The 25,665-nt window shown below is 38.1% G+C and overlaps 1 protein-coding gene across 1 annotated transcript in view; it reads right to left on the reverse strand.

The window, feature by feature from the left end:
* The window catches only part of KCTD9 (potassium channel tetramerization domain containing 9), a gene marked incomplete at its 5' end in the record, with an annotated part of 31,661 nt that overhangs the window by 3,718 nt on the left and 2,278 nt on the right, over positions 1–25,665 (reverse strand). The window contains 8 exons of the mRNA XM_041767421.1: positions 194–327; positions 1,075–1,180; positions 11,755–11,904; positions 12,612–12,707; positions 12,801–12,868; positions 23,296–23,424; positions 23,623–23,681; positions 24,334–24,430. Coding sequence (XP_041623355.1) covers positions 194–327; positions 1,075–1,180; positions 11,755–11,904; positions 12,612–12,707; positions 12,801–12,868; positions 23,296–23,424; positions 23,623–23,681; positions 24,334–24,430 — 839 coding nt within the window. The remainder of the gene's footprint in view (positions 1–193; positions 328–1,074; positions 1,181–11,754; positions 11,905–12,611; positions 12,708–12,800; positions 12,869–23,295; positions 23,425–23,622; positions 23,682–24,333; positions 24,431–25,665) is intronic.

The raw sequence follows: 25,665 nt of genomic DNA on the forward strand, positions 1-25,665 counted from the left end.
GTAACAGAATCCTGCTCTGGGATTCCAATTTGTTTAAAGAAGCAATCGATAAGAAAACATCCCTCCAGCTGTGCTGGCAGGCCACTTGGCAGTTTGTACCAGCCAACTACTTTGTTTATAATTTCAATAAATTTTGCATGAGATGCTCAGTAACTGTAGATCAACAAAAACTCTTTAGCAATTAGTGACTCACCTCTAAATCAGTTCCCGCCAGAGTTGCTCCTCTGAGGTTACAGTTCTTCAACTTGGCATTTTTTAAGGTGGCAACTCTCAGGTTAATTCCTGTCATTTGACTTCCTTCCATATCCACACCTTTCAGATTAGCACCTAAAGTTAACATACAGGGGGAGTAGGTGAACTTAAAGATATTTATAGTCATCTACCTTCAAAAAACCACAAGATGACTTAATGGAGGTGACTGATGACAGGCTCCTTTAACTTTTGGAAAGAACTCTGTGAACCATAAATCTCAGTCTCTCAACCAACTTCTACATAGAAAGAGTTCATTGTTAAAAAACTGCTTGCTTATATTCTGAATTAAGAGTGTTTTAAGCTATATTTTGAAGGAGGAATTTAATTCGGTCTTAAGATAAACAGCACTTTTATAATAACCCCTGAAAGTTTATGATAAGGAAGGTAAGTATACTGTATTCTAAACATACACATAAATGAAGTGACCAGTTCACTGACACAACAGAGCAATCGGAATTCATAAATATAACAGTAAATCTAACAATGATAAAAACTGCCTGGCTTTCTGCAAACTGAAATTCATTTTAGTCAGTTTAAGAGTATGCTGTTTAGTTTCAAAGTTTGGAGATGTTGATATGTAATTCTCCAACTAAAGCCTTAGCCTTATTCAATATTAGAGGCTGGATTTCCCCTGCCTTCTTGCCTAGCACATGTCTGAGATCAAGACAAATTTACTCCTTTGCTAATAATTTCTTCTGAGGACAGAAGAAATCTATATCCCCCTACAGTGATCATGACTTTCCCAAAACAATTATTTCACTGAGCCTTTTACTTCATGGTATGTTTTCACGTTAGAAAACGTACTTATAGGTAGAAACTCACCTTCTAAATTGGCTTTAAGACCAGAAGGATCTTCAAAATTACACAGTTTCAGAGATGCTCCTTCTGCATTAGAACAGAGCATCTTGACTCCCTGGAGGTTTGCACACTGGCAAGAAAAAGAGAAGTCCATATTGTAACATTCAGAATTTTGTTTGGAAAAGAAAAAAATGGCTCAAATAGTAAAATAAAAACCAGACAAGGAGTGGAAGCTCGGTTTCATACACTTACCATCAATTATTTTCTGTTTATAATGAAGATTTTTCCAACTAGACTCAATAAGAACTGAGAACTACTTCAAGAAAAAGTTCTTTTAAAAAAGCAGTTTTAAAAGAAACAACAGCCCAATTAACAATAGCATGTCCATTTTACACAAAACTTAAGAGTTTAGATAAAACAAATGGAGAGTCAGACTATGACATCCTATTTCTATTTAGCCCTGGGTGTGACAATGTGAGAGCTGAAATGTATGAATAAGAAAAGCATAAACTTGTCAAGGGTAGGGATTTCTCTTCCTTATTTCTGTAGGAATCAACCAAATTCTTGATATTCAATCCTATTACTATCTTCATGTCAAAGGTCAGAATACTAAGGCCAGTAGTTCACAGCATCATCTGGCTACAAAACGCTACAAGTTGTTTGCTGGGTCTTTCTGTACCAATCACTAGTACACAACATTGTCAACTTTGAACACCCAAATTACAGTGCAATATACAAAGAGGAAAAAACTAAAAAATATATTTTAGAATTTTAAATTATGTTAATATATCTCCGAGAATTCTAAATTCCTAAGGCTGATCAAGTTATGTTATTGCCATATCTAACAAACACAATCCTGTTTTATATGTGCAATTTCATTCACCCTACAGTTATTTCTATTGAAAGGGAGATAAGCTACAGATCAAATCACAGACAACTGAGAAATGCACATGCACTTTCCACTTCTGCCTTTGCAATTACACAAGGTAGCACAGAAACTCAGACTCAGAGGTAAGATAAATGAGGACCTGGAAGGACCAAAATAACTAAAAGACAACTGTGTTTCAAATAGTGAAAATATTAACAAGACAGGAAGCTGATAATATGAAAATGTCTTGTGTTCTCTGTGTTGTGAACCCAGGTAAAATAGACTGTAACTATCATCAAAAGTTCCCAAGGTGACACACAGGGGCAGTGCCCCCCAGTTAGGTGTGACTGCAGCACCAGCAAACAGACTGGGGCCAGGTATCTAGTCTGACCCATCTATAAACCCAACATGGCTCCCCACTGGCCCTTCACCGTACAGGGACCAAATCCTGCCCACAACAAGAAAATGCACTGAAGTAGCCAACTGGACTGAAAGAAAAGGCAGCTCAGCCACACCAGCAGGGCACATGCAACACATAGGAGACACCTCTGCCTGAAGTGCCAGGTTCTGGTGAACAAAGGATACTGAACTACAGGGCACTACAGGACTTCTTCATAAGGCCACTACTTTTAAGAGCAGGAGACAGGGGTGCTTGGGTGGCTCAGTTGGTTAAGCATCTGCCTTTGGCTCAGATCATGATTCCAGGGTCCCAGGATTGAGCCCCATGTCAGACTCCCTGCTCTGCAGGGAACCTACTTCCTCCTCTCTCTGCCCCTGCTCATGTGCTCTTTCTTTCTCTCTCACTCACTCTCTCAAATAAATAAAAATTAAAAAACAAAAACGAAAACAAAACAAAACCAAAAACACAGGAGACAGAGCTGACTCTAATACAGATACAGAGAGTTAGACAAAATGAAGAAACAGAAAAATATGTCCCAAGTGAAAGGATAGGACAAAATCACAGCAAAAAAGCTAAATGAGATGGAGACAAGCTATATGCCTGATAGAGAAGTCAAAACAATGGTCAAAAAGATATTTACTGGATTTGAGAAGATCTCAGTGAGACTCTTTTCTTTCTCAGTGAGACTCTTAACGAAGAGATAGAAAGTATAGAAGAATCAATCACAGATGAAGAAATGAAATTAAAAATACACAAGAGGGAATAAATAACAGACTAGAGGAAGCAGAAATACAGATCAGTGTGCTGGAGGACAAAGTAATGGAAAGCAACCAAGATGAACAGCAAAAAGAAAAAATAAAAAAACGCAACTAGATTAAGGGAACTCAGTGACATCAAGTGTAGTAATACGTATTACACAGATCTCAGAGAAGAAACGGGCAGAAAAGATCGAGGAGGCACAGAGACCTCAACAGAATCAACCCATGGACATCCACACCAAGACCAAAAAGTAGTGATAAAGAGAGAATTTAAAAGTAGCAAGAAAAAAGGAAACAGTTACATAAAAGGGAAACCAGGTAAAGTAATCTGCTGAATTTTTAGCAGACATGGGCAGCCAGAAGGGAGTGGCATGACATATTCAAAGTGCTGACAGGAAAAAAACCTGAAACCAATTCTACTCTACCCAGCAAGGCTATCATTCAGAATAGAAGGAGAGATAAAAAGTTTCTCAGACAAACAAAAGTTAAAGCAGTTCATCACCATAAACCAGTTTTACAAGACATGTTAAAGGCGATTCTTTGAATGGAAAGGACATAATCAGGAGTAAAAAATTAGAAAACGTAAATAAAAATATAATAAAAGCAGCAGATGAATCACTTATAAAAACCAGTATGGTGATTTAAAGCACCAAAACTCAGGTGATTCACAAAAATAAAAGGATATAAAGTATGACACCATATACATAAAATTGAGTGTTGGGATGGGGCATGGGTGAGTAAAAATTTAGTGCATTCAAAATGGGTTCAAACCTAAGCAACCATCAACTTTATATAGATACCAATACACAAAAGATGTTATATATGAACCTAAAGGCAATCACAAATCAAAAAACCTGTCATGGATATGCAAAAAATAAAGAAAAAGAAATCCAAGTAAATCACTAAAGAAAGCAATCAAACCACAAGGGAAGAGAGCAAGAGAAAAAAGAAACAAAAAAGAACCCCAAAATCAACCATAAATAGGTAACAAGATGATATTAAGTACATACATATCAATAACTACTTTGAATGTAAATACACTAAATGCTCCCATCAAAAGATACAGGCTGGGGCACTTGGGTGGCTCAGTTGGTTGAGTGTCCAATACTTGGCTTTGGCTCAAGTCACAATCTGGGATTGAGCCCTAGCTTTGGGCTCCCCTGTTCAGTGTGGAGTCTGCTTGAGGATTCTGTCTCCCACTCTCTCTGCCCCTCCCCCGACTCATTCACACTCTAATAAATCTTAAAAAAAAAAAAAAAAAAGATACAGGCTGACTGGATAAAAAAGCAAGAACCACCTATATGCTGCCTACAAGAGATGGATTTCAGACCTAAAGATACATGCAGATTGAAAGTGGAGGGATGGAGAGGTGGCAAGGTGGTACACTTGGTTAAGCACCCAACTTTTTTTTAAAATTTTGTTTATTTATTCATAAGAAACACAGAGAAAGAGGGAGAGACATAGGCAGAGGGAGAAGCAGGCTCCTCGCAGGGTGCCTGATGCAGGACTCGATCCCTGGACTGGGATCATGCCTTGAGCTAAAGGCAGATGCTCAACTGATGAGCCACCCAGGCATCCCAAGCATCCAACTCTTAATTTTGGCTCATGTCATGATCTCAGGGTCCTGGGATTGAACCCTGTGTTGGACACTACACTCAGCAGGGAGTCAGTTTAAGGATTCTCTACCCCCCCCACCCTTCCCTCCTGCTCTCTAAAACATACCTTACCAAAAAAGAGAGAGAGAGAGAGAGATGGGGGGGGGGGCACCTGGGTGGCTCAGTCAGTTAAGTGTCTGCCTTTAGCTCAGGTCATGATCCCAGAGTCCTGGGATTGAGCCCCGCATCAGGCTCCCTGCTCAGCAGGGAGTCTGCTTCTCCCTCTGCCTCTTCCCCTCCCCTAACTTGTGCTCATTCTTTCTAACTAAAAAAATTATTTTAGAACATTCCCCCCAAAACAGTGGAATATACATTCTTTCCAAGTGCAATGAGAATAGATCATATGTTAGGCCACAAAAAAGTCTCAACAAATTCAAAAATATTGAAATCATATCATGCAACTTTTCTGATCATAATGGTATGAAACTAGAAAAAAGTAGAAAGAACACAAATACCTGGAGATTAAATAACATGCTACCAAACAGTAGGTCAACTAAGAACTCAAAGAGGGAATTAAAAACATACATGGAGAAAAACAAAATGAAAATACAATGGTCCAAAATCTTTGGAATGCAGCAAAAGCTGTTCTTAGGGGGAAGATATAGGCCCTACCTCAAGAAGCAAGAAAAAGCTCAAACAACCTAACATTACACCTAAAGGAAGTGGAAAAAGAAGAATAAACAAAGCCCAAAGCCAGTAAAAGAAAGGAATAGTAACACTAAGACAGAAATAAATGAAATACAGACTAAAAGAGCAACAGATCAATGAAACTAGGATCTCATTCTTAGAAAGGTTCAACAAAATTGATAAACCTTTAGCCAGACTCATAAAGAAAAAGAAAAGAGGACTTGTATAAAATAAAAAATGAAAGAGGAGAAATAAAAACTGACATCACAGAAATACTAAGGATTGTAAGAGAATATTATGAAAAATTATGTGCCAACAAATGGGACAACCTAGAAGAAATGAATAAATCCTACAAACATATAACCTCCCAAAACGGAATCAGGAAGAAGAAAAAAAAAAACAAAACCTGAACAGATTGACTAGTAGTAATGAAATTGAGTAAGTAATTGAAAAACTCCCATCAAACAAAAAGCCAGGACCATATGGCTTCACAAGTGAATTCTACTAAACATTAAATAACAGTTAAGACCTATTCTTTTCAAACTATTCCAAAAACTGAAAGAGGAAAGAAAGATTCCAAATTCCTGCTATGAGGCTAGCATTACTATCCTGATACCAAAACTAGATAAAGAGACTACAAAAAAAAACAAAAGCCAGAAGCCAATATCTCTGATGAACATAAATGCAAAAAGTCTTCAACATTACAGCAGCAAACCAAATCCAACAACACACTTATAAAACTGAATTCACCATGATCAAGTGGAATTTATTCCTGGCACACAAAAATACAAATAATATTTGCAAATCAACCAATATTAACAAGAGAAAAGATAGCCATATGACCAATTAAATAGATGCAGAAAAAGCATTTAGCAAGCACAATATTTATTTACGATCTCTCAACAAAGTAGGTTTAGAGGAACATAACTCAGCATATAAAAGGCCATACATGAAAATGTCACTCACAGCTAACATCATCCTTACTGGGGAAAAAACTGAGAGATTTTCCTCTAAGATCAGGAACAACACAAGGATGTCCACTCAAACCACTTTCATTTTCATTCTGGAAGTGCTAGCCATAGCAATCAAACAAGAAAAAGAAATAAAAGGAATTTAAGCTGGTAAGGAAGGAAGAAGTAAAACTTTCATTATTTGCAGACAATGTGATACTCTATATAGAAAACTCAGGAGTCCACCCCCCCCCCCAAAAATAATAAAACTGGTAACTGAATTCAGTAAAGTCTCAGGATACAAAAATTTATACAGAAATCTGTTGTTTTTCTATACATTAATATTGAAGTAGTAAAGAGAATATTAACAATCCTACTTACACAACTGCACCAAAAAGAATAAAATATCTAGGAATAAGCTTAATCAAGGAGATGACAGACCTGTACCCTGAAAACTATAAAACTGATGAAAGAAACTAAAAATGACATAAATAGATATTCCAAGCTCATGAATTGGGAGAAACAATATTGTTAAAATGTTCCTATTACTCAAAGCAATCTAGAGATTTAATGCAATCCCAATCAAAATACCAATAGCAGTTTCCATAGAACTAGAATAATCTTAAAATTTATATGGAAACATGAAAGACCCTGAATAGCCATAGCAGTTTTGAAAAAGAACAACAAAACCCTAGGTATCACATTCCCAGATTTCAAGATATACTACAGAGCTCTAGTAATCAAAATAGTATGATACTGACACAAAAACAGACACACAGATCTACAGAACGGAGTCCAGAAATAGGCCCATGCTTTTATTGTTGATTATGACAAAGGAGAGACGCCTGGGTGGCTCAGTTGGTTAAGCGTCTTACACTGGATTTCAGCTCAGGTCATGACCTCGGGGTCCTGAGATCAAGCCCCATGTCAGGCTCTATTGGTAATGGAGCCTGCTAAAGATTCTGTCTTTTCTTCTCCCTCTGCCCCTCCCTCCCTAAACAATCTATGACAAAGGAGGCAAGAATATACAATGGGAAAAAGTCTCTCCAACAAATGGGAAACAACAAATGGGAAAACTGGACAACTTCATGCAAAAGGATGAAACTGGACCACTTTCCTATACCATACACAAAAATAAACTCAAAATGGATTAAAGACCTACATGTGATACCTGAAATCATAAAAATGCTAGAAGAGAAAACAGGCAGTGGTTTCTTAGATCTCAGCCATAAAAACATTTTTCTAAATAAATCTCCTTTGGCAAGGGAAACAAAAACAAAATTAAATTATTGAGGATACATAAAAATAAACTTCTGCACAGCAAAGGAAATCACCAACAAAAGACAACCTACTGAATGGGAGAAGATATTTGCAAATAACATATCCAATAAGGGGTTAGTATACAAAATATATAAAGAACTTATACAACTCAACACCAAAACAACAAATAATCCAGTTAAAAAATGGACAGAAGACATGAACAGACATTTCTCCAAAGAAGACATCCAATATCCAACAGACACATGAAAAGATGCTCAACATCACTAATTATTAGGGAAATGCAAATCAAAACCATAATGAGATATCACCTCACACCTGTCAGAATGGCTAAAATAAAAAACATAAGAAATAACAAGTGTTGGTGAGGATGTGAAGAAAAAGGAACTCTCATGTACTGTTGGTGGGAAAACTGGTGAGCCACTGTGGTTCCTCAAAACATTAAAAATTATCATATGATCCAGCAATCTACTGACTAGGTATCTACTGAAAGAAAACAAAAATACTAATTCAAAAAGATATATACGTACCCCTAGGTTTATAGCAGCATTATTTACACAGCAAAGATATGGAAGCACCCAAGTGTCCATCAATAAATGAATGGATAAAGAAGATGTGGTATACACACACACACACACACACACACACACACACACACACACACCACACTAATGTTAGCCACAAAACAGAGTGAAATCTTGTCATTTGTATCAAGAATGGAGGCAGAGGACATAATGCTAACTGAAACATATCAGAGAAAGAAAAATACCATATGATTTCATTCACATGTGGAATTTAAGAAATAAACAAATGGATGACATAGGTGAAGAGGATTAAGAGTAAACTTATCATGAAAAGGCGCCTGGGTGGCTGTCAGTTAGGCGTCCAACTTTGGTTGTTTTCGCTCAGGTCATGACCTCAGAGTCATGAGACTTAGCCCTGCACTGGCTCCATCCTCAATGTGGAGTCTGCTTGAGATTCTTAACCTCCCTCTTCCTCCCCCTTTGTTTCTCACACCTGGTGCTCTCTCTCTTGCAAATAAATAAATAAAATCTAAAAAAAAAAAAAAATACACTTATCATGATACTAATAAAACCAATATAACACTGTATGTTAACTATACTTAAAAACAGGGAAACAGCAGAAGTGGATGGGAGTATAGATTAGACCAGCTGATTTGGATGAATGGGTGATTGATACATGGGGGATTTTTTAAAAAACTAATGTTTGTTGTTTTAAATCTAATAACCACAACAACACAAGAAAATTCTAAGATTATTATAAGTACAGCTCTATACTGAAGGCTATACACTACGGAATCTCACAAACAGATTTGTAAGAAATTCAGTGAAGTTTTCTATCTTAACTACAGAACATATTTCACTCTATCCATCAATGGTAAAGCAGGTCATCAACCCTAAAGATACAGAATTTAGCTACTCAGTAAACCAGCATTGCATCTCGAAGAGTTCTGCTATCTTACTGTATCAAGGGGCAAAGGGTTTTGATGAAAGTAGTTCAATTATTGCCATTATTTTCAAAGTATGATAAATGGCATTACGATTATGTCTTAAAAATGGTCTTTATCTTCTTTAAAAAAGATTTATTTGCAAAAAAGAGCAAGAGCACAAGTCAGGGAGAAGGGCAGTGGGAGGGAGAAGCAGACTCCTCGTTGAGCTGGGAGCATGCCCTGGGGCTCGATTCCAGGACCTTGAGTCCTGAGCCCAAGGCAGACACTGAACTGATTGAGCCCAAATGGTTTTAACTTTAAGAGATAAACAAAATGTTTATAGGTGAAATAATGAGTGGCTTCAAAATAATGTGAAAAGAGGTGCAGACAAAATTGTCTATGTGCTGATAATCTCTGTTGAAGCTGAGTAACGGAAGTAACAAGGGGGACTCATATCATTCTATTTTTGTATGTTTGTCATTTTCCACACGAAAAAGTCATTAAAAAAAGAAATAAGGAAGAGAAAACACATGCTATAGACTCAAGCTCCAACTATGCTAACAAACTAACCTTTCTGGGCTTGGGCAAATCTCTAGGTTTAAGTTTCTCAGTCAACCACACAACAGGATCACACTTGATGACCCTGCCAGCTCTTACCATGTATAAGTCTTGAATGAGAATGTGCAACGGATATGTAACAGCTAAATTATTACACCAGCTTCTATGCAGCAAGCTGAAGTCACTGATGGCACACAGAGCACGTAGAAGAAACACTTTAAAGCATGCTGACAGAATAGATAATGTGGCATGGACTTCTTAATAGGGACAGCAACTGACATCACCTTAGCTGGTAACAGAATTGCATGGTTCCTATGGAAAGACCTCACAGCCCATGAGGGATACATTGGGTGAGAAGTCCAAAAAGAGTGGTGGAACCATTAGGTACATCTTGCATGGCAGAGTGCTTAGCACACATCATATTTTGTAGATACGACAGCTACTCATTAGCAATCATCCTCAAATGCCAAGGACAATTGACAATTAGTTTTGACTTCACAGCCTATACACCCTGGGCAATGACTCTCCAACATGAGCCATTTCTATCATTAGTAATTAAACTGAATTCTATAGCACTTCAGCTTACCAATTATACACTATGGGTAGAACAAGTATTTACAGGTAAGAAAATTATTGTTCAGGTTTGGAGTACTACTCCAATTCACAGAATTTAAAACCAGCTGTATTGAATGACCCAATCTGTCTTTTTATCTTTTTGTTCGTTTGTTTTGTCCTTAACAAAAGCCACACAAGTGGTCTCTCAACATTTCACTATTTAAAGAGTAGGTCCTTCAAACCCTTTCTTTGTGCTGCTAGTCTTTTGCCTATTTTGCTACCAATGTGGTCCTTCCTCATAAGATGGGTCAAGGAGAGTTGAAATACTGGGAATGTATATTGGCAGATTTTGTTATAGATCTGATATTATAAACTTCATGGTAAAATAGGTTACAAGTAAGGAATACAACTAAAATTATAAAACTCAATGAATATTTATTCAATGACTACTAAAAGCAAGGTACTGGGGTGCCTGGGTGGCTCAGTTGGTTAAGTGTCTGACTTCGGCTTAGGTCATGATCCCAGAGTCCTGGGATGGATCCCTGAGTCGGACTCCACACTCAGCATGAAGTCTGCTTCTTCTCCTCCATTTGCTCCTCCCCCACTCATGCTCACTCTCTCTCTCAAATAAATAAAAGCTTAAAAAAAAAAAAAAAGGCAAGGTACTATATTAGATGTTATTAATTCAAAAGACATATAGGGGGCAGCCCGGGTGGCTCAGCACAGTGTGTGATCCTGGACACCCAGGATCGAGTCCCACATCAGGCTCCCTGCATGGAACCTGCTTCTCCCTCTGCCTGTGTCTCTGCCTCTCTCTCTCTCATGAATGAATAAAATCTTTAAAAACAAAAAAAACCATATAGGGCTTTGGTATTAAGGAAATTAAAGTTACTAGAAGTTGGTAGATTTCACTGTTGTTTCTGCATCCATTCTCTAATCCCAAATTAGCACAGGCAATTGTTGTGTGTGTGTGTGTGTGTGTATGTGTATATATATAACAATTTTGTTTATATATATATTTGACTGCACAGAGGTCAGTGCCCCTAGCCCCAGCGCTGTGCAAGGGTCAACTGCATATACATACATATACATACATACATGTAAACACACACACATGTATATACATGTAGAGAGAAGAAGAGCCACTAGGATGCTGACTTACACAGATTGACACACATGTTTATTTCACAATATCTCTGCCAAATACCTTTAGAGCAGTAACATTTCTCTACTTCAGAAATGAAGTTGAACAGATTTCCAAGGTCTTTTTTAAGCTTTACCCTCCTAATTCACTGAAAATATAAGTCCTGATAAAGTACAAAATATTGAAGAGATGAAGATGTAGTGTCAAGATTTCTTAATAGTTGCTAATCTTTCACATCTCCACTTATTGAAGGATATCAAAATTACAAAACCAACACATTTCACTTTCAGAGCCTTGGGGTTTATCAACTTAATAAATTATCTGTTTTCAAGAAAAAGCTCTAGTGAGAACGAGATCGTTTCTGCTTGTTGAGACTGTTCAACAGACTGAACATTTAATTCTCTTATAACAAAAAATGAACACTTAATTCTCGTATAACAAAAAAAAAAAATGATTCTTACATCAAGCACTGATCCAGAGAGATCAGCTCGTTCAAGATTTGCACAGCAGAGATTAGCATGTGCAAGATTGCAGCGGCTCAAATTGGCCATTTTGAAGTTAATGTATCGAAGGTCCAAACGAGAAAGATCAGCACCACTGAAGTTTAAACCCTAAAATTAAAAAAAGACAAACTGTCACAAACTATAAGCCATCTGTTATTATTACATTTAATTACTATAGCTAACCACCAAGTTTCTTAGATGCAATTAGAAGGTCAGTCTTTTGGAGCTTATTAGAAAACACGATCTGATAAAACCAGCGTCCTTAATGAGTTCTTAGTAAAAGAAATTCTAAACATAACATTAGACTCCAGCCTCATTTATGACCATACCTCATTTATGTGCAGAAATTTCTAAAGAGCAATCTCTCTTGGCCATGTATGTATTGATAGGTATTATTTAAATCTTTATTTTTATATATTTTATAAATATTCAATAATACAAGATAGCTTTATTCTTAAAAAGTGAATACTGTGGTTTTTAAAATCTTTAGTGCTATAATACATAAAAATATCTGCCACTAACTGGCCATACAGAATAACTGTACCAACAACTGACTTTTTATTTTAATTGCTGCAATTTTGATGCACTATTCAAACACGGCTACATAACACATATTAGATAATATAAAAGGCTATTATATCTCTTTTTTCGCTAACCATTCTGGAAATAAATCAATGCTATAAGCCATAACTAAATTCTATCTTATTTTGAAAAAGGAATATAAGGCAACAATAAAAAAAATCCTACAAGAATGTAGAACTTTACTCACAGCTTTGCTGATACAAATAACTCATGTAAAAGCCTGCTTTAATTACCTGGCAACGCAATTCTGATTTGGTTGGAGTGGCTAGAAGAAATCGGACAAATTCCTTTCGAGATATTGGCGAATGATCCTCTGGTGGTTGAGAATTCTTAAAGAAGATATTAAGAAATCAGTGGAGTGAGCATTTTGGGAAACAGCTACAATAACTAAACACTGGTTAATGTAAAAAAGAAAGCCTTACCTTTATTGCCACTTCCAGGTGTTCAATCAATGAGTCAATTCCAAAAAATCTGGCTTCTTCTAACACACCTATCATAATAAAAATGATGTGACTTTTATAGAAAACTATTCATTTTAATACTTTATAAAATTCTTTGTTAAATCCTCACAATACACGTGAAATTCAAAAAGCAGACAATCAATACAGAAGATATTTTAAAATATTCTGTATACATGTATAAGACACAATTTTTTTCTAAATAGTTTACATTCAGCAAAAGAAAAATATAGAGACCTAAACAGATTAGAATGAAAACCTATATTTCAAAATTTTCTGAAAATCACTTTAAAAAGACCACAAGCAAAAACTCCTAATTTCCCCAGTTCCTAAAATAACTGAAAAACATCTGATTGTAAATCTAATAATAAATGATCAGTTTACCTCATCTTAACATTTCATTGACTTCTTCAGAGAAGCAGATCTGAATGAGTTTGTCACAATTATCTTTTACTTACTGAATCAGAAAATTATAGAAATAAAAGTAAATAAACATTTCAAAATAAGAGGGGAGGGGCAAGATGGCAAAAGAGCAGGGTCCCCAAGTCACCTGTCCTCAACAAATTACCTAGAAAACCATCCAATCATCCTGAAAATCTACGAATTCGGCCTGAGATTTAAAGAGAGACCAGCTGGAACGCTACAGTGAGAAGAGTTCGCGCTTCTATCAAGGTAGGAAGACGGGGAAAAAGAAATAAAGAAACAAAAGGCCTCCAAGGGGGAGGGGCCCCGCGAGGAGCCGGGCTGAGGCCGGGGCGAGTGTCCCCAGGGCAGGAGAGCCCCGTCCCGGAGGAGCAGGAGCTGCACCGACCTTCCCCGCGGAAAGGCCTCCCGGGGAATTGGAGCAGGATCCCCAGAAAGGCGGGGATGCCCTCGGGCTCCCTGGGACAGTAACAGAGGAACTGCGCCCCGGAGATGCGCCGAGCTCCCTAAGGGCTGCAGCGCTCGGCGGGACCCGGAGCAGCTCCGAGGGGCTCGGGCGGCGGCTCCGCGGAGGGGGCTGCGGGGCTCCGGGAACAGCTCAGCGGCGGCGGCTCGGGCAGAGGAAGAAGCTCCGCGCGGAGGGGGCTGCGCGGCTCCGGGAACAGCTCGGAGGGGCTCGGGCGGCGGCTCAGCGGAGGGGGCTGCGGGGCAGGAGCGTGAATCCAACAGCGCAGGCTCCGGAGCACAGGGCGCCGGGACACAGCCCAGGATCCGGCCTCCCCCGGGACAGGCAGAGGCCGGGAGGGCCCAGGACAGCGAGGACGCTCCTGCCTAGAACTGAGCAGATCAGCGGCCCCGCCCGGGAGCCCCCAGGCCCTGCAGACGGAGAGCCCCGGAGCTACTGCGGGAGCTGACTCCAGTGTCCCAGAGCTGCCCCCGCCACTGTGGCTTCCTCCCCGGGCCTCACGGGGTGAACAACCCCCACTGAGCCCTGCACCAGACAGGGGCAGAGCAGCTCCGCCAAGTGCTAACACCTGAGAATCAGCACAGCAGGCCCCTCCCCCAGAAGACCAGAGAGACGGACCAGTTCCAAGGGAAGTCAAGGGACTTAAAGTATACAGAATCAGAAGATACTCCCCCGTGGTTTTTGTTTTTGTTTTGTTTTTGTTTCTTTTGTGTTTTTTTTTTGTTTTGTTTTGTGCTTTTTTTTTCTTTCTTTCTTCTTGATTTCTGATTGCTTCCCCCACCCCACCCCACCCCACCCTTTTTTTTTCTTTTTTCTCCTTTCTTTCTTTTTCTTCTCTTTTTCCCTTTTTTTTCTTCTTTCTCTTTTTTCTTTTTCTCTTTTCTTTCCTTCTCTCTCTTTTTCTCCTTTTCCCAATACAACTTGTTTTTGGCCACTCTGCACTGAGCAAAATGACTAGAAGGAAAACCTCACCTCAAAAAAAAGAATCAGAAACAGCCCTCTCTCCCACAGAGTTGCAAAATATGGATTACAATTCAATGTCAGAAAGCCAATTCAGAAGCACTATTTTACAGCTACTGGTGGCTCTAGAAAAAACCATAAAGGACTCAAGAGACTTCATGAATGCAGAATTTAGATCCAATCAGACAGAAATTAAAAATCAATTAAATGAGATGCAATCCAAGCTAGAAGTCCTAACGACGAGGGTTAACGAGGTGGAAGAACGAGTGAGTGACATAGAAGACAAGTTGATGGTAAAGAGGGAAACTGAGGAAAAAAGAGACAAGCAATTAAAAGACCATGAGGATAGGTTAAGGGAAATAAATGACAGTCTGAGGAAGAAAAACCTACGTTTAATTGGGGTTCCTGAGGGCGCCGAAAGGGACAGAGGGCCAGAATATGTATTTGAACAAATCCTAGCTGAAAACTTTCCAAATCTGGGAAGGGAAACAGGCATTCAGATCCAGGAAATAGAGAGATCCCCCCCTAAAATCAACAAAAACCGTTCAACACCTCGACATTTAATAGTGAAGCTTGCAAATTCCAAAGATAAGGAGAAGATCCTTAAAGCAGCAAGAGAAAAAAAGTCCCTGACTTTTATGGGGAGGAATATTAGGGTAACAGCAGACCTCTCCACAGAGACCTGGCAGGCCAGAAAGGGCTGGCAGGATATATTCAGGGTCCTAAATGAAAAGAACATGCAACCAAGAATACTTTATCCAGCAAGGCTTTCATTCAAAATGGAAGGAGAGATAAAGAGCTTCCAAGACAGGCAGCAACTGAAAGAATATGTAATCTCCAAACCAGCTCTGCAAGAAATTTTAAGGGGGACTCTTAAAATTCCCCTTTAAGAAGAAGTTCAGTGGAACAATCCACAAAAACAAGGACTGAATAGATATGATGACACTAAACTCATATCTATCAATAGTAACTCTGAATGTGAACGGGCTTAATGACCCCATCAAAAGGCGCAGGGTTTCAGACTGGATAAAAAAGCAGGGCCCATCTATTTGCTGTCTACAAGAGACTCATTTTAGACAGAAGGACACCTACAACCTGAAAATAAAAGGTTGGAGAACCATTTACCATTCAAATGGTCCTCAAAAGAAAGCAGGGGTTGCCATCCTTATATCAGATAAACTAAAATTTACCCCAAAGACTATAGTGAGAGATGAAGAGGGACACTATCTCATACTCAAAGGATCCATCCAACAAGAGGACTTAACAATCCTCAATATATATGCCCCGAATGTGGGAGCTGCCAAATATTTAAACCAATTAATAACCAAACTCAAGAAATACCTTGATAATAATACACTTATACTTGGTGACTTCAATCTAGCTCTTTCTACCCTGGATAGGTCTTCTAAGCACAACATCTCCAAAGAAACGAGAGCTTTAAATGATACACTGGACCAGATGGATTTCACAGATATCTACAGAACTTTACATCCAAACTCAACTGAATACACATTCTTCTCAAGTGCACATGGAACTTTCTCCAGAATAGACCACATACTGGGTCACAAATCCGGTCTGAACCGATACCAAAAGATCGGGATAGTCCCCTGTATATTCTCAGACCATAATGCCTTGAAATTAGAACTTAATCACAACAAGAAGTTTGGAAGGACCACAAACACGTGGAGGTTAAGGACCATCCTGCTAAAAGATGAAAAGGTCAACCAGGAAATTAAGGAAGAATTAAAAAGATTCATGGAAACTAATGAGAATGAAGATACAACCGTTCAAAATCTTTGGGATGCAGCAAAAGCAGTCCTGAGGGGGAAATACATCGCAATACAAGCATCCATTCAAAAACTGGAAAGATCTCAAATTCAAAAGCTCACCTTACACATAAAGGAACTAGAGAAAAAGCAACAAATAGACCCCACCCCCAGCAGAAGAAGACAGCTAATTAAAATTCGAGCAGAACTCAATGATATCGAGACCAAAAGAACTGTGGAACCGATCAACAGAACCAGGAGTTGGTTCTTTGAAAGAATTAATAAGACAGATAAACCATTAGCCAACCTTATTAAAAAGTAGAGAGAGAAGACTCAAATTAATAAAATCATGAATGAGAAAGGAAAGATCACTACCAACACCAAGGAAATACAAACGATTTTAAAAACATATTATGAACAGCTGTACGCCAATAAATTAGGAAATCTAGAAGAAATGGACGCATTCCTGGAAAGCCACAAACTACCAAAACTGGAGCAGGAAGAAGTAGAAAACCTGAACAGGCCAATAACCAGGGAGGAAATTGAAGCAGTCATCAAAAACCTCCCAAGACACAAGAGTCCAGGGCCAGATGGCTTCCCAGGGGAATACTATCAAACGTTTAAAGAAGAAATCATACCTATTCTACTAAAGCTGTTTGGAAAGATAGAAAGAGATGGAGTACTTCCAAATTCGTTCTACGAGGCCAGCATCACCTTAATTCCGAAACCAGACAAAGACCCCACCAAAAAGGAGAATTACAGACCAATATCCCCGATGAACATGGATGCAAAAATTCTCAACAAGATACTAGCCAATAGGATCCAACAACACATTAAGAAAATTATTCACCATGACCAAGTAGGATTTATCCCTGGGACACAAGGCTGGTTCAACACTCGTAAAACCATCAATGTGATTCATCATATCAGCAAGAGAAAAACCAAGAACCATATGATACTCTCATTAGATGCAGAGAAAGCATTTGACAAAATACAGCATCCATTCCTGATCAAAACCCTTCAGAGTGTTGGGATAGAGGGAACTTTCCTCGACATCTTAAAAGCCATCTACGAAAAGCCCACAGCAAATATCATTCTCAATGGGGAAGCACTGGGAGCCTTTCCCCTAAGATCAGGAACAAGACAGGGATGTCCACTCTCACCACTGCTGTTCAACATAGTTCTGAAGTCCTCGCCTCAGCAATCAGACAACAAAAAGACATTAAAGGCATTCAAATTGGCAAAGAAGAAGTCAAACTCTCCCTCTTCGCCGATGACATGATACTCTACATAGAAAACCCAAAAGCCTCCACCCCAAGATTGCGAGAACTCATACAGCAATTTGGTAGCGTGGCAGGATACAAAATCAATGCCCAGAAATCAATGGCATTTCTATACACTAACAATGAGACTGAAGAAAGAGAAATTAAGGAGTCAATCCCATTTACAATTGCACCCAAAAGCATAAGATACCTAGGAATAAACCTAACCAAAGAGGTAGAAGATCTATACCCTAAAAACTATAGAACACTTCTGAAAGAAATTGAGGAAGACACAAAGAGATGGAAAAATATTCCATGCTCATGGACTGGCAGAATTAATATTGTAAAAATGTCAATGTTACCCAGGGCAATTTATATGTTTAATGCAATCCCTATCAAAATACCATGGACTTTCTTCAGAGAGTTAGAACAAATTATTTTAAGATTTGCGTGGAATCAGAAAAGACCCCGAATAGCCAGGGGAATTTTAAAAAAGAAAACCATAGCTGGGGGCATCACAATGCCAGATTTCAGGTTGTACTACAAAGCTGTGGTCATCAAGACAGTGTGGTACTGGCACAAAAACAGACACATAGATCAATGGAACAGAATAGAGAACCCAGAAGTGGACCCTGAAATGTACGGTCATCTAATATTCGATAAAGGAGGAAAGACTATCCATTGGAAGAAAGACAGTCTCTTCAATAAATGGTGCTGGGAAAATTGGACATCCACATGCAGAAGAATGAAACTGGACCACTCTCTTTCACCATACACAAAGATAAACTCAAAATGGATGAGAGATCTAAATGTGAGACAAGAGTCCATCAAAATCCTAGAGGAGAACACAGGCAACACCCTTTTTGAACTTGGCCACAGTAATTTCTTGCAAGATACATCCACAAAGGCAAAAGAAACAAAAGCAAAAATGAACTATTGGGACTTCATTAAGATAAGAAGCTTTTGCACAGCAAAGGATACAGTCAACAAAACTAAAAGACAACCTACAGAATGGGAGAAGATATTTGCAAACGACATATCAGATAAAGGGCTAGTTTCCAAAATCTATAAAGAACTTATTAAACTCAACACCAAAGAAACAAACAATCCAATCATGAAATGGGCAAAAGACATGAAGAGAAATCTCACAGAGGAAGACATGGACATGGCCAACAAGCACATGAGAAAATGCTCTGCATCACTTGCCATCAGGGAAATACAAATCAAAACCACAATGAGATACCACCTCACACCAGTGAGAATGGGGAAAATTAACAAGGCAGGAAACAACAAATGTTGGAGAGGATGCGGAGAAAAGGGAACCCTCTTGCACTGTTGGTGGGAATGTGAACTGGTGCAGCCACTCTGGAAAACTGTGTGGAGGTTCCTCAAAGAGTTAAAAATAGACCTGCCCTACGACCCAGCAATTGCACTGTTGGGGATTTACCCCAAAGATTCAGATGCAATGAAACGTCGGGACACCTGCACCCCGATGTTTCTATCAGCAATGGCCGCAATAGCCAAACTGTGGAAGGAGCCTCGGTGTCCATCGAAAGATGAATGGATAAAGAAGATGTGGTTTATGTATACAATGGAATATTACTCAGCAATTAGAAACGACAAATACCCACCATTTGCTTCAACGTGGATGGAACTGGAGGGTATTATGCTGAGTGAAATAAGTCAATCGGAGAAGGACAAACAGTGTATGTTCTCATTCATTTGGGGAATATGAATAATAGTGAAAGGGAATATAAAGGAAGGGAAAAGAAATGTTGGGAAATATCAGGAAGGGAGACAGAACATAAAGACTCCTAACTCGGGGAAACGAACTAGGGGTGGTGGAAGGGGAGGAGGGCGGGTGTTGGAGGGGAATGGGTGACGGGCACTGAGGTGGACACTTGACGGGATGAGCACTGGGTGTTTTTCTGTATGTTGGTAAATTGAACACCAATAAAAATTAATTAAAAAAAAAACATTTCAAAATAAAATGCAACAGAATGACTCAGAAACCTCTTAAGGTGAATCTTAAGGTGAATTAAAAAAAAAAGGATTTCTAAATGATAAAAGGGATTTTATATATGATTTGGTTTTCTTGGTACAAAAAAAATCTGCACATTCTCTAGATGACTTAGTATGCATACTTATTTTCTTATATCTGTTAAATGTCTTCATCAGGGTATTTGGGAAGAAATTTGGAATCCATTTTCTTTCAAATGAAGACATCATTCATTCAGTTAGCTGAATTTTTTAATAAGTTAAAAAAGGACTCAGCAATTCCAAAGAAAATAAAAGACATAATCTCTCCCTTCAAATAGTTCCAAGCTAATAAGGGTAACTATAGGTAGATATGGGAAGCTCAGCAGTTATCTGGGAAGATGATGGTCTTCTCAGGGAAAGACCAATTCCATCTCTAATATTCCAGTTGCAAAACAAAGGTCATCTAATGAACAGCACACTACTCAGTTAGTGGCAGAAAGGTGCTCTGGCACACTTTCCAGTCCACGCCAGAGTGGCCTCATCTTTGGATTCCTCATTAAGGGGTAGCCATATTTCATATCTGTCCCTGGTAGAAACCCACCATAAAAAGGGGTTTCTAGCTGGCTTCACTCTCCTTGTGTCAAGATCTTCAGAGTCAATCAGAACCTCCAAGGAATGTAGTAAGGATTTTTTTCTACTTCTGGGTTCAGAACCAAACCTTAACTTCCAGAAAAGCCTTATTAATAGAAAAGGCATCTATGAGGGACAGATGAGAAAAGGAAGTAATATTTAGCATATTTTGTCAGCACCAGTAAGAAATAGATTTGAATCCCAGTTCTGCCCCTTACTTCCTTTTTTTGTCTTAAACTATTTATTCTTTCTATTAAAGCTTCCGTTCACATTTGTGAAATGGATGTATTACCACTTCACAAAGTTAACAGAAGTATTAAAAGATATATGCATATCTGGTATAATGTTTGGCACTTGATAGGTCCTCAATAAATGATTATCACGATCATTATTAAACTGTATGTTTTCTGATAAATATTTAAGACCATTCTCTTTTTACTGTATCAAACTGGGGTTTCAGAAGATTTATGTGAACTTCAAGGAAATAAATATTAAAATTCTAGAAAAGTTCTCAAGTTAGAGAATAATTGAAGTGAGATTTAGCTACAAGGTTGGGAAAGATGATTTAAAATGGGGAAAAAAAAGGGGGCTCCTGGGTGGCTCAGTTGGTTAAGCATCTGCCTTTGGCTCAGCTCGTGATCTCAGGGTCCTGGGATGGGGCCATTGTGGGCTCCCTGCTCAGCTGCGAGTCTGGTTCTTTCTCCCCCCCCCCCCCCTTTGCCCCTCTCCCCTGCTCGTGCTCTCTCTCTCAAATAAATAAAATCTTAAAAATAATAAGTCAGAAAGAGAAGGTTTTAAAGATAAATGAAAGCAGAAAAGGAAGACATGATTCATTGGAAAAAGTGAAGGTCATTAAAGGCAGAAATCAAAAGAAATAATGAAAGTAAGCAACATTCATTTGGGGAATATAAATAATAGTGAAAGGGAATAGAGGGGAAGGGAGAAGAAATGGGTAGGAAATATCAGAAAGGGAGACAGAACATGAGAGACTCCTAACTATGGGAAACGAACTAGGGGTGGTGGAAGGGGAGGAGGGCGGGGGATGGAGGTGACTGGGTGGCGGGCACTTAGGGGGGCACTTGATGGGATGAGCACTGGGTGTTATTCTGTATGTTGGCAAATTGAACACCAATAAAAAATAAATTTATTATTAAAAAAAAGAAAGTAAGCAACAAATATATTTGCTGATAAAAGCACAAATTAGGAAGAGTAAGAAATAAAGTCATTTAAATAAATAGAGGGGAGGCAAATAAGTCAGTGTAGATTATTGAAAGCATATAATTACCTGGGGCAATCTGTAGCTATTATATAGAGTTTGGATAGATTTTGTACTAATTAGAAGTAAAGCTTTATAAAATGAATTCAGTACAGAGCTCTGCTTGCTGAACAACTGAATAAATACAAGTAATGGCTGAGAAACCTGAAAAACAAAAAAGCATAGCTTGGCAAAAGCCTGTAGTGCTAAAGTCTGGGATAGTATGAGTATGTATTTCTGTTATTTCCCTAGGCAGGGAGGATATGAAACACTATTAGTGATACAAAGAAAAATTAAACTGGGAAGCACTGAAGGAGCCCATAGGACATCTACAGTGAGGTTTAAATGTCCTCAGAAGAAAAGAGTAGCCACTAGAGTATAGGCAGCAGAGTGATCTAGCTGCTGAAAAGCAAAAGACTGTGTAAGAGAAGACCATTGCTTCTGTGTTTTTTTTTTTTTTTTAAAGATTTTATTTATTTATTCATAAGAGACACAGAGAGAGAGAGAGAGAGAGAGGCAGAGAGACACAGGAGAGGGAGAAACAGGCTCCATGCAGGGAGCCCAACCTGGGACTTGATCCCGGGTCTCCAGGATCATGCTCTGGGCTGAAGGCGGCGCTAATCCACTACTGAGCCACCTGGGCTGCCCCATTGCTTATTTTTCTAATGATAGTTTCTGTAGAATGACTAAAATAAAAATAGGTTATACAGGGTTTTAAGCAACAGTCGCAGGTAAAAAATAAGAAAGTAACAAGAATTTGTTATGACTAGGTATTGAGCTAGATGAAAGATCAACTAAGATTATTTTTTTGCAATGGGTAAGCTTTAAAGGCAATATAGACTTTAACACAACAACAACAAAAGTTACTGAGTATTATCTATTATACTCCAGAGACTGTAAGTTAGCCCCTTCCCCTACTACCACCCCAGGCTGAGTCTGATGTTTGGCATGTAGGATTTTCAAAATCAGAAGATTCCACATAAAATTTTAGATTTCCAGCTTTTCTTTAAAAATCAAGGCTCTGACCCCCCTATGTCCACATCTCCAGATGGCAACAATCTGTTGAATGTGCACTCAAGATCACCACATGCCCCACCACTCATCAAGTTTGGTCACATAGAGGCCCACCACGAGCTTTGAATATGTATCTAACTTTACAAGAGCTCTGGTTGACATCATCTTTTTTTTTTTTTTTGACATCATCTCCATGATGTGAAATTCCTATGATGTAATCAGAGATTTTAATAATTTTCAAAGGAGACTCAGAAAGGCTTTCCCCAAGTTAAAATTCTAGTAAGTTGTAGAACTGAATTTCTAATCTAGCCTTATGATTCTGAAGTATAATTTCCCCTTCTGATCACTCTACTCTCAATATAATGCGAAGGTTCATAATTTGAACTCAAGTCACAATTCAATTAAAAACAACAAAATCCTTTAAAGTACCTCATGATAAAATCTAAATCTATTTAGAATCTGAAATCATAATTTATGGTTAGACATATACCCATATACCCAAAGACTGTCTATCTGTGCCTATATGACTGTGCCTATATCTATTTCTATACCTATATAAACTCACATGTGTAAAAAAATTTAGTTTTAAAAGTGGAAAAGCTATGCTTTCACTTTATGAAAATATACTATGTTACTAAGTAAATGAAAACAAAGTAAAAATCCTAACGTTACAAAAATGTGAGGAATCATATTAAAAACTCACCCAATAAATTAATGCCATCATTTACAATGAGCTGTCCATGACGCAGGTAGTTCAAAATGGGTTCAAAGTACTCAGGACTTCGGTCAATTAAGAAAGCTCCTCTATGATCTTGCTTATTTCCCCAGACACCTGTGTCACCATTACAGCAAAGAGAATCCCCCATAAATGAAAAACAAAGTTAGAAATTTAGGAAGAAAAATTGTATAACATACTAGTTTTTTGCTCATGTAAAAATTATTGATATCATTAAAAAGTACAGGACAAGAGTTAAGTCAATATAACTACAAACAGGTTACACAAAATGTGAAAACAATGTGTTGCACTCACCTTTGTCCTTAAACATGTGGGCCAGCATACTGTCAGGTTCTTTATTCACTAAAGTGCTCCTAAGAATTCAGGGAAAAAAATTGATTTCTCCATTTGTCTTTATAAACAAACATATTTAAGTCAAGAGTATACTCGATCCCAGCTGCTCTCTCAAAAAGATGCATGCTATAACCTGGTAGGAGTGACGCTGGGAAACAAAAACGTGCAATAAGTTGCCATTTATCAAAATCCCTTCTAATCTGGCACTTCCTTTGATTCAAATATTGTTTTACGTTCCTTTAACTTAAATGCTAATCTAACCTTCTAGCAAGCTATATCACAATATGCTGACCTAAACTTACATTGTTCTTATCTTTAACATAAGCAGTTGTAGTTGCTACAAATTTCAGTACCATTAATTTTTACTTGCGTTGCACGTCTATTACCTGACATCTAAAAAACATGTTCTAAAACCTTAAAATACTTATACTGATACTTATACTGATACTGATACTTATCAAGCATGTTCATGCTTTTTGTGCTTTCTCTGGAATGACCTGTTAATCATTTTTCTACTCTTTAAAAAAACTTTCTAAAAAATGGTTCAAGATCAGACAGTTCATTTAAGCAGTACTGGAGTATCTTCCAAGGGAATTGGCAAAACTGAAGGAAATAACAAATACTACGTAGTGCCCCTAACACACACATGTGCACACTCTCACATGCACCTACCGTGTAGTTGTAAAGTACCGCCCTCCAACATTTAATGTCAGCCAGTCTGTGTGAGATCCTGACAACCCTTCAGGTAGTTTAGAATCTGTCTGAGGATCTAGAAATGATATGTAGAAAATAATAAAGAAATTAAGATTAGAGAATTGGGGAAGATGGCAATAAGCATAATTTTTTACACTTAAAAACACACATAAAAGTATACCAGAGCTACTAGAGACCAATTGATAGCATTTAAAACAACACTGATAAGGTATTCCTACCAACACTGATGGGCAGAAGAGCAACGTGGTATAAGCATCTTTGAAGGAAGAAGCTGAGAGAAACAACAGAGTATATGATGAACCTAAGAATCCCAAAGGATTTCATGCTCACTTCAAAGCTCAGAAAGTATATTTGAGAACAGGAGACTGAAAGTGGAAGGGGTATGTCCACTCCAATGGTGGGTGATGCAAGCAGTTTGCAGTAAGATCTTGGAAAAGCTAGACGGGAACTCTCAAAACCCACGAGCCAAAACTCCCTTCCAGGACCAATACCAAGGATAAGATGTTGGAAAAAGAACCCAAGTTTAACAGAACAAAGACAACAAAGACAAAAGAAAAAGGAGTCCAGATAAAAGTTAAAAAGGTCTAACACAATTGGAATATAGCAAAAGGGGACTTCCATATTTAATAATTCACACAAATGACAGAAAAGGGAACTTTAGAGCTATGAAATTGGAAAACTTTTCCTAAGTCAGCTCTCCCTTCTCAAGTTAAAGAAACTAATTTCACATTAAATGGGCAACTGCAAGAGAAAATCTCACACAAACATTTTAAATAAAGCAATGAAAATGTGCCAGAAAGAAATGCCCACAAAATAAAAACTATAATCAAATATTCCAAACACGCTAAAAGTAAATAATATAAAATATGAAAGAACATAACCCAAAATTACAAAATTCACAAATGAGGTGAGAGAACTCAAGAAAGAACTAAAACTACAATGAAAACTCCATTCAGAAATGAAGATCAAACTACAAGAACACAGGAGAGAATAAACAGGTAACACCTTAAGGGAAAGAAACAATGAAAAAGAGGAAAGCTTGAAAAATCAGTAAGAAATGAAGGAAGAGATGAGAACGATTTCAGAGAAGATTTCTAATACAGAAAACAAGCGTAGAAGATCCAACATACAAACAATAGGACTGAAAGGAGAAAATGAAAATAAGGTGACAAAATAAATGTGTAATTTAAAGTTCAAGAAAACTTCCTGAAATTAAAAGACTTGCCAAGTACATATTGACAGGGTCCACCAGGTATCAGATAGAATCAGCCCAGAACACCCAAGAAGAGT

Source organism: Vulpes lagopus, chromosome 8, assembly GCF_018345385.1.
Source record: "Vulpes lagopus strain Blue_001 chromosome 8, ASM1834538v1, whole genome shotgun sequence".
Classification (NCBI taxonomy): domain Eukaryota; kingdom Metazoa; phylum Chordata; class Mammalia; order Carnivora; family Canidae; genus Vulpes; species Vulpes lagopus.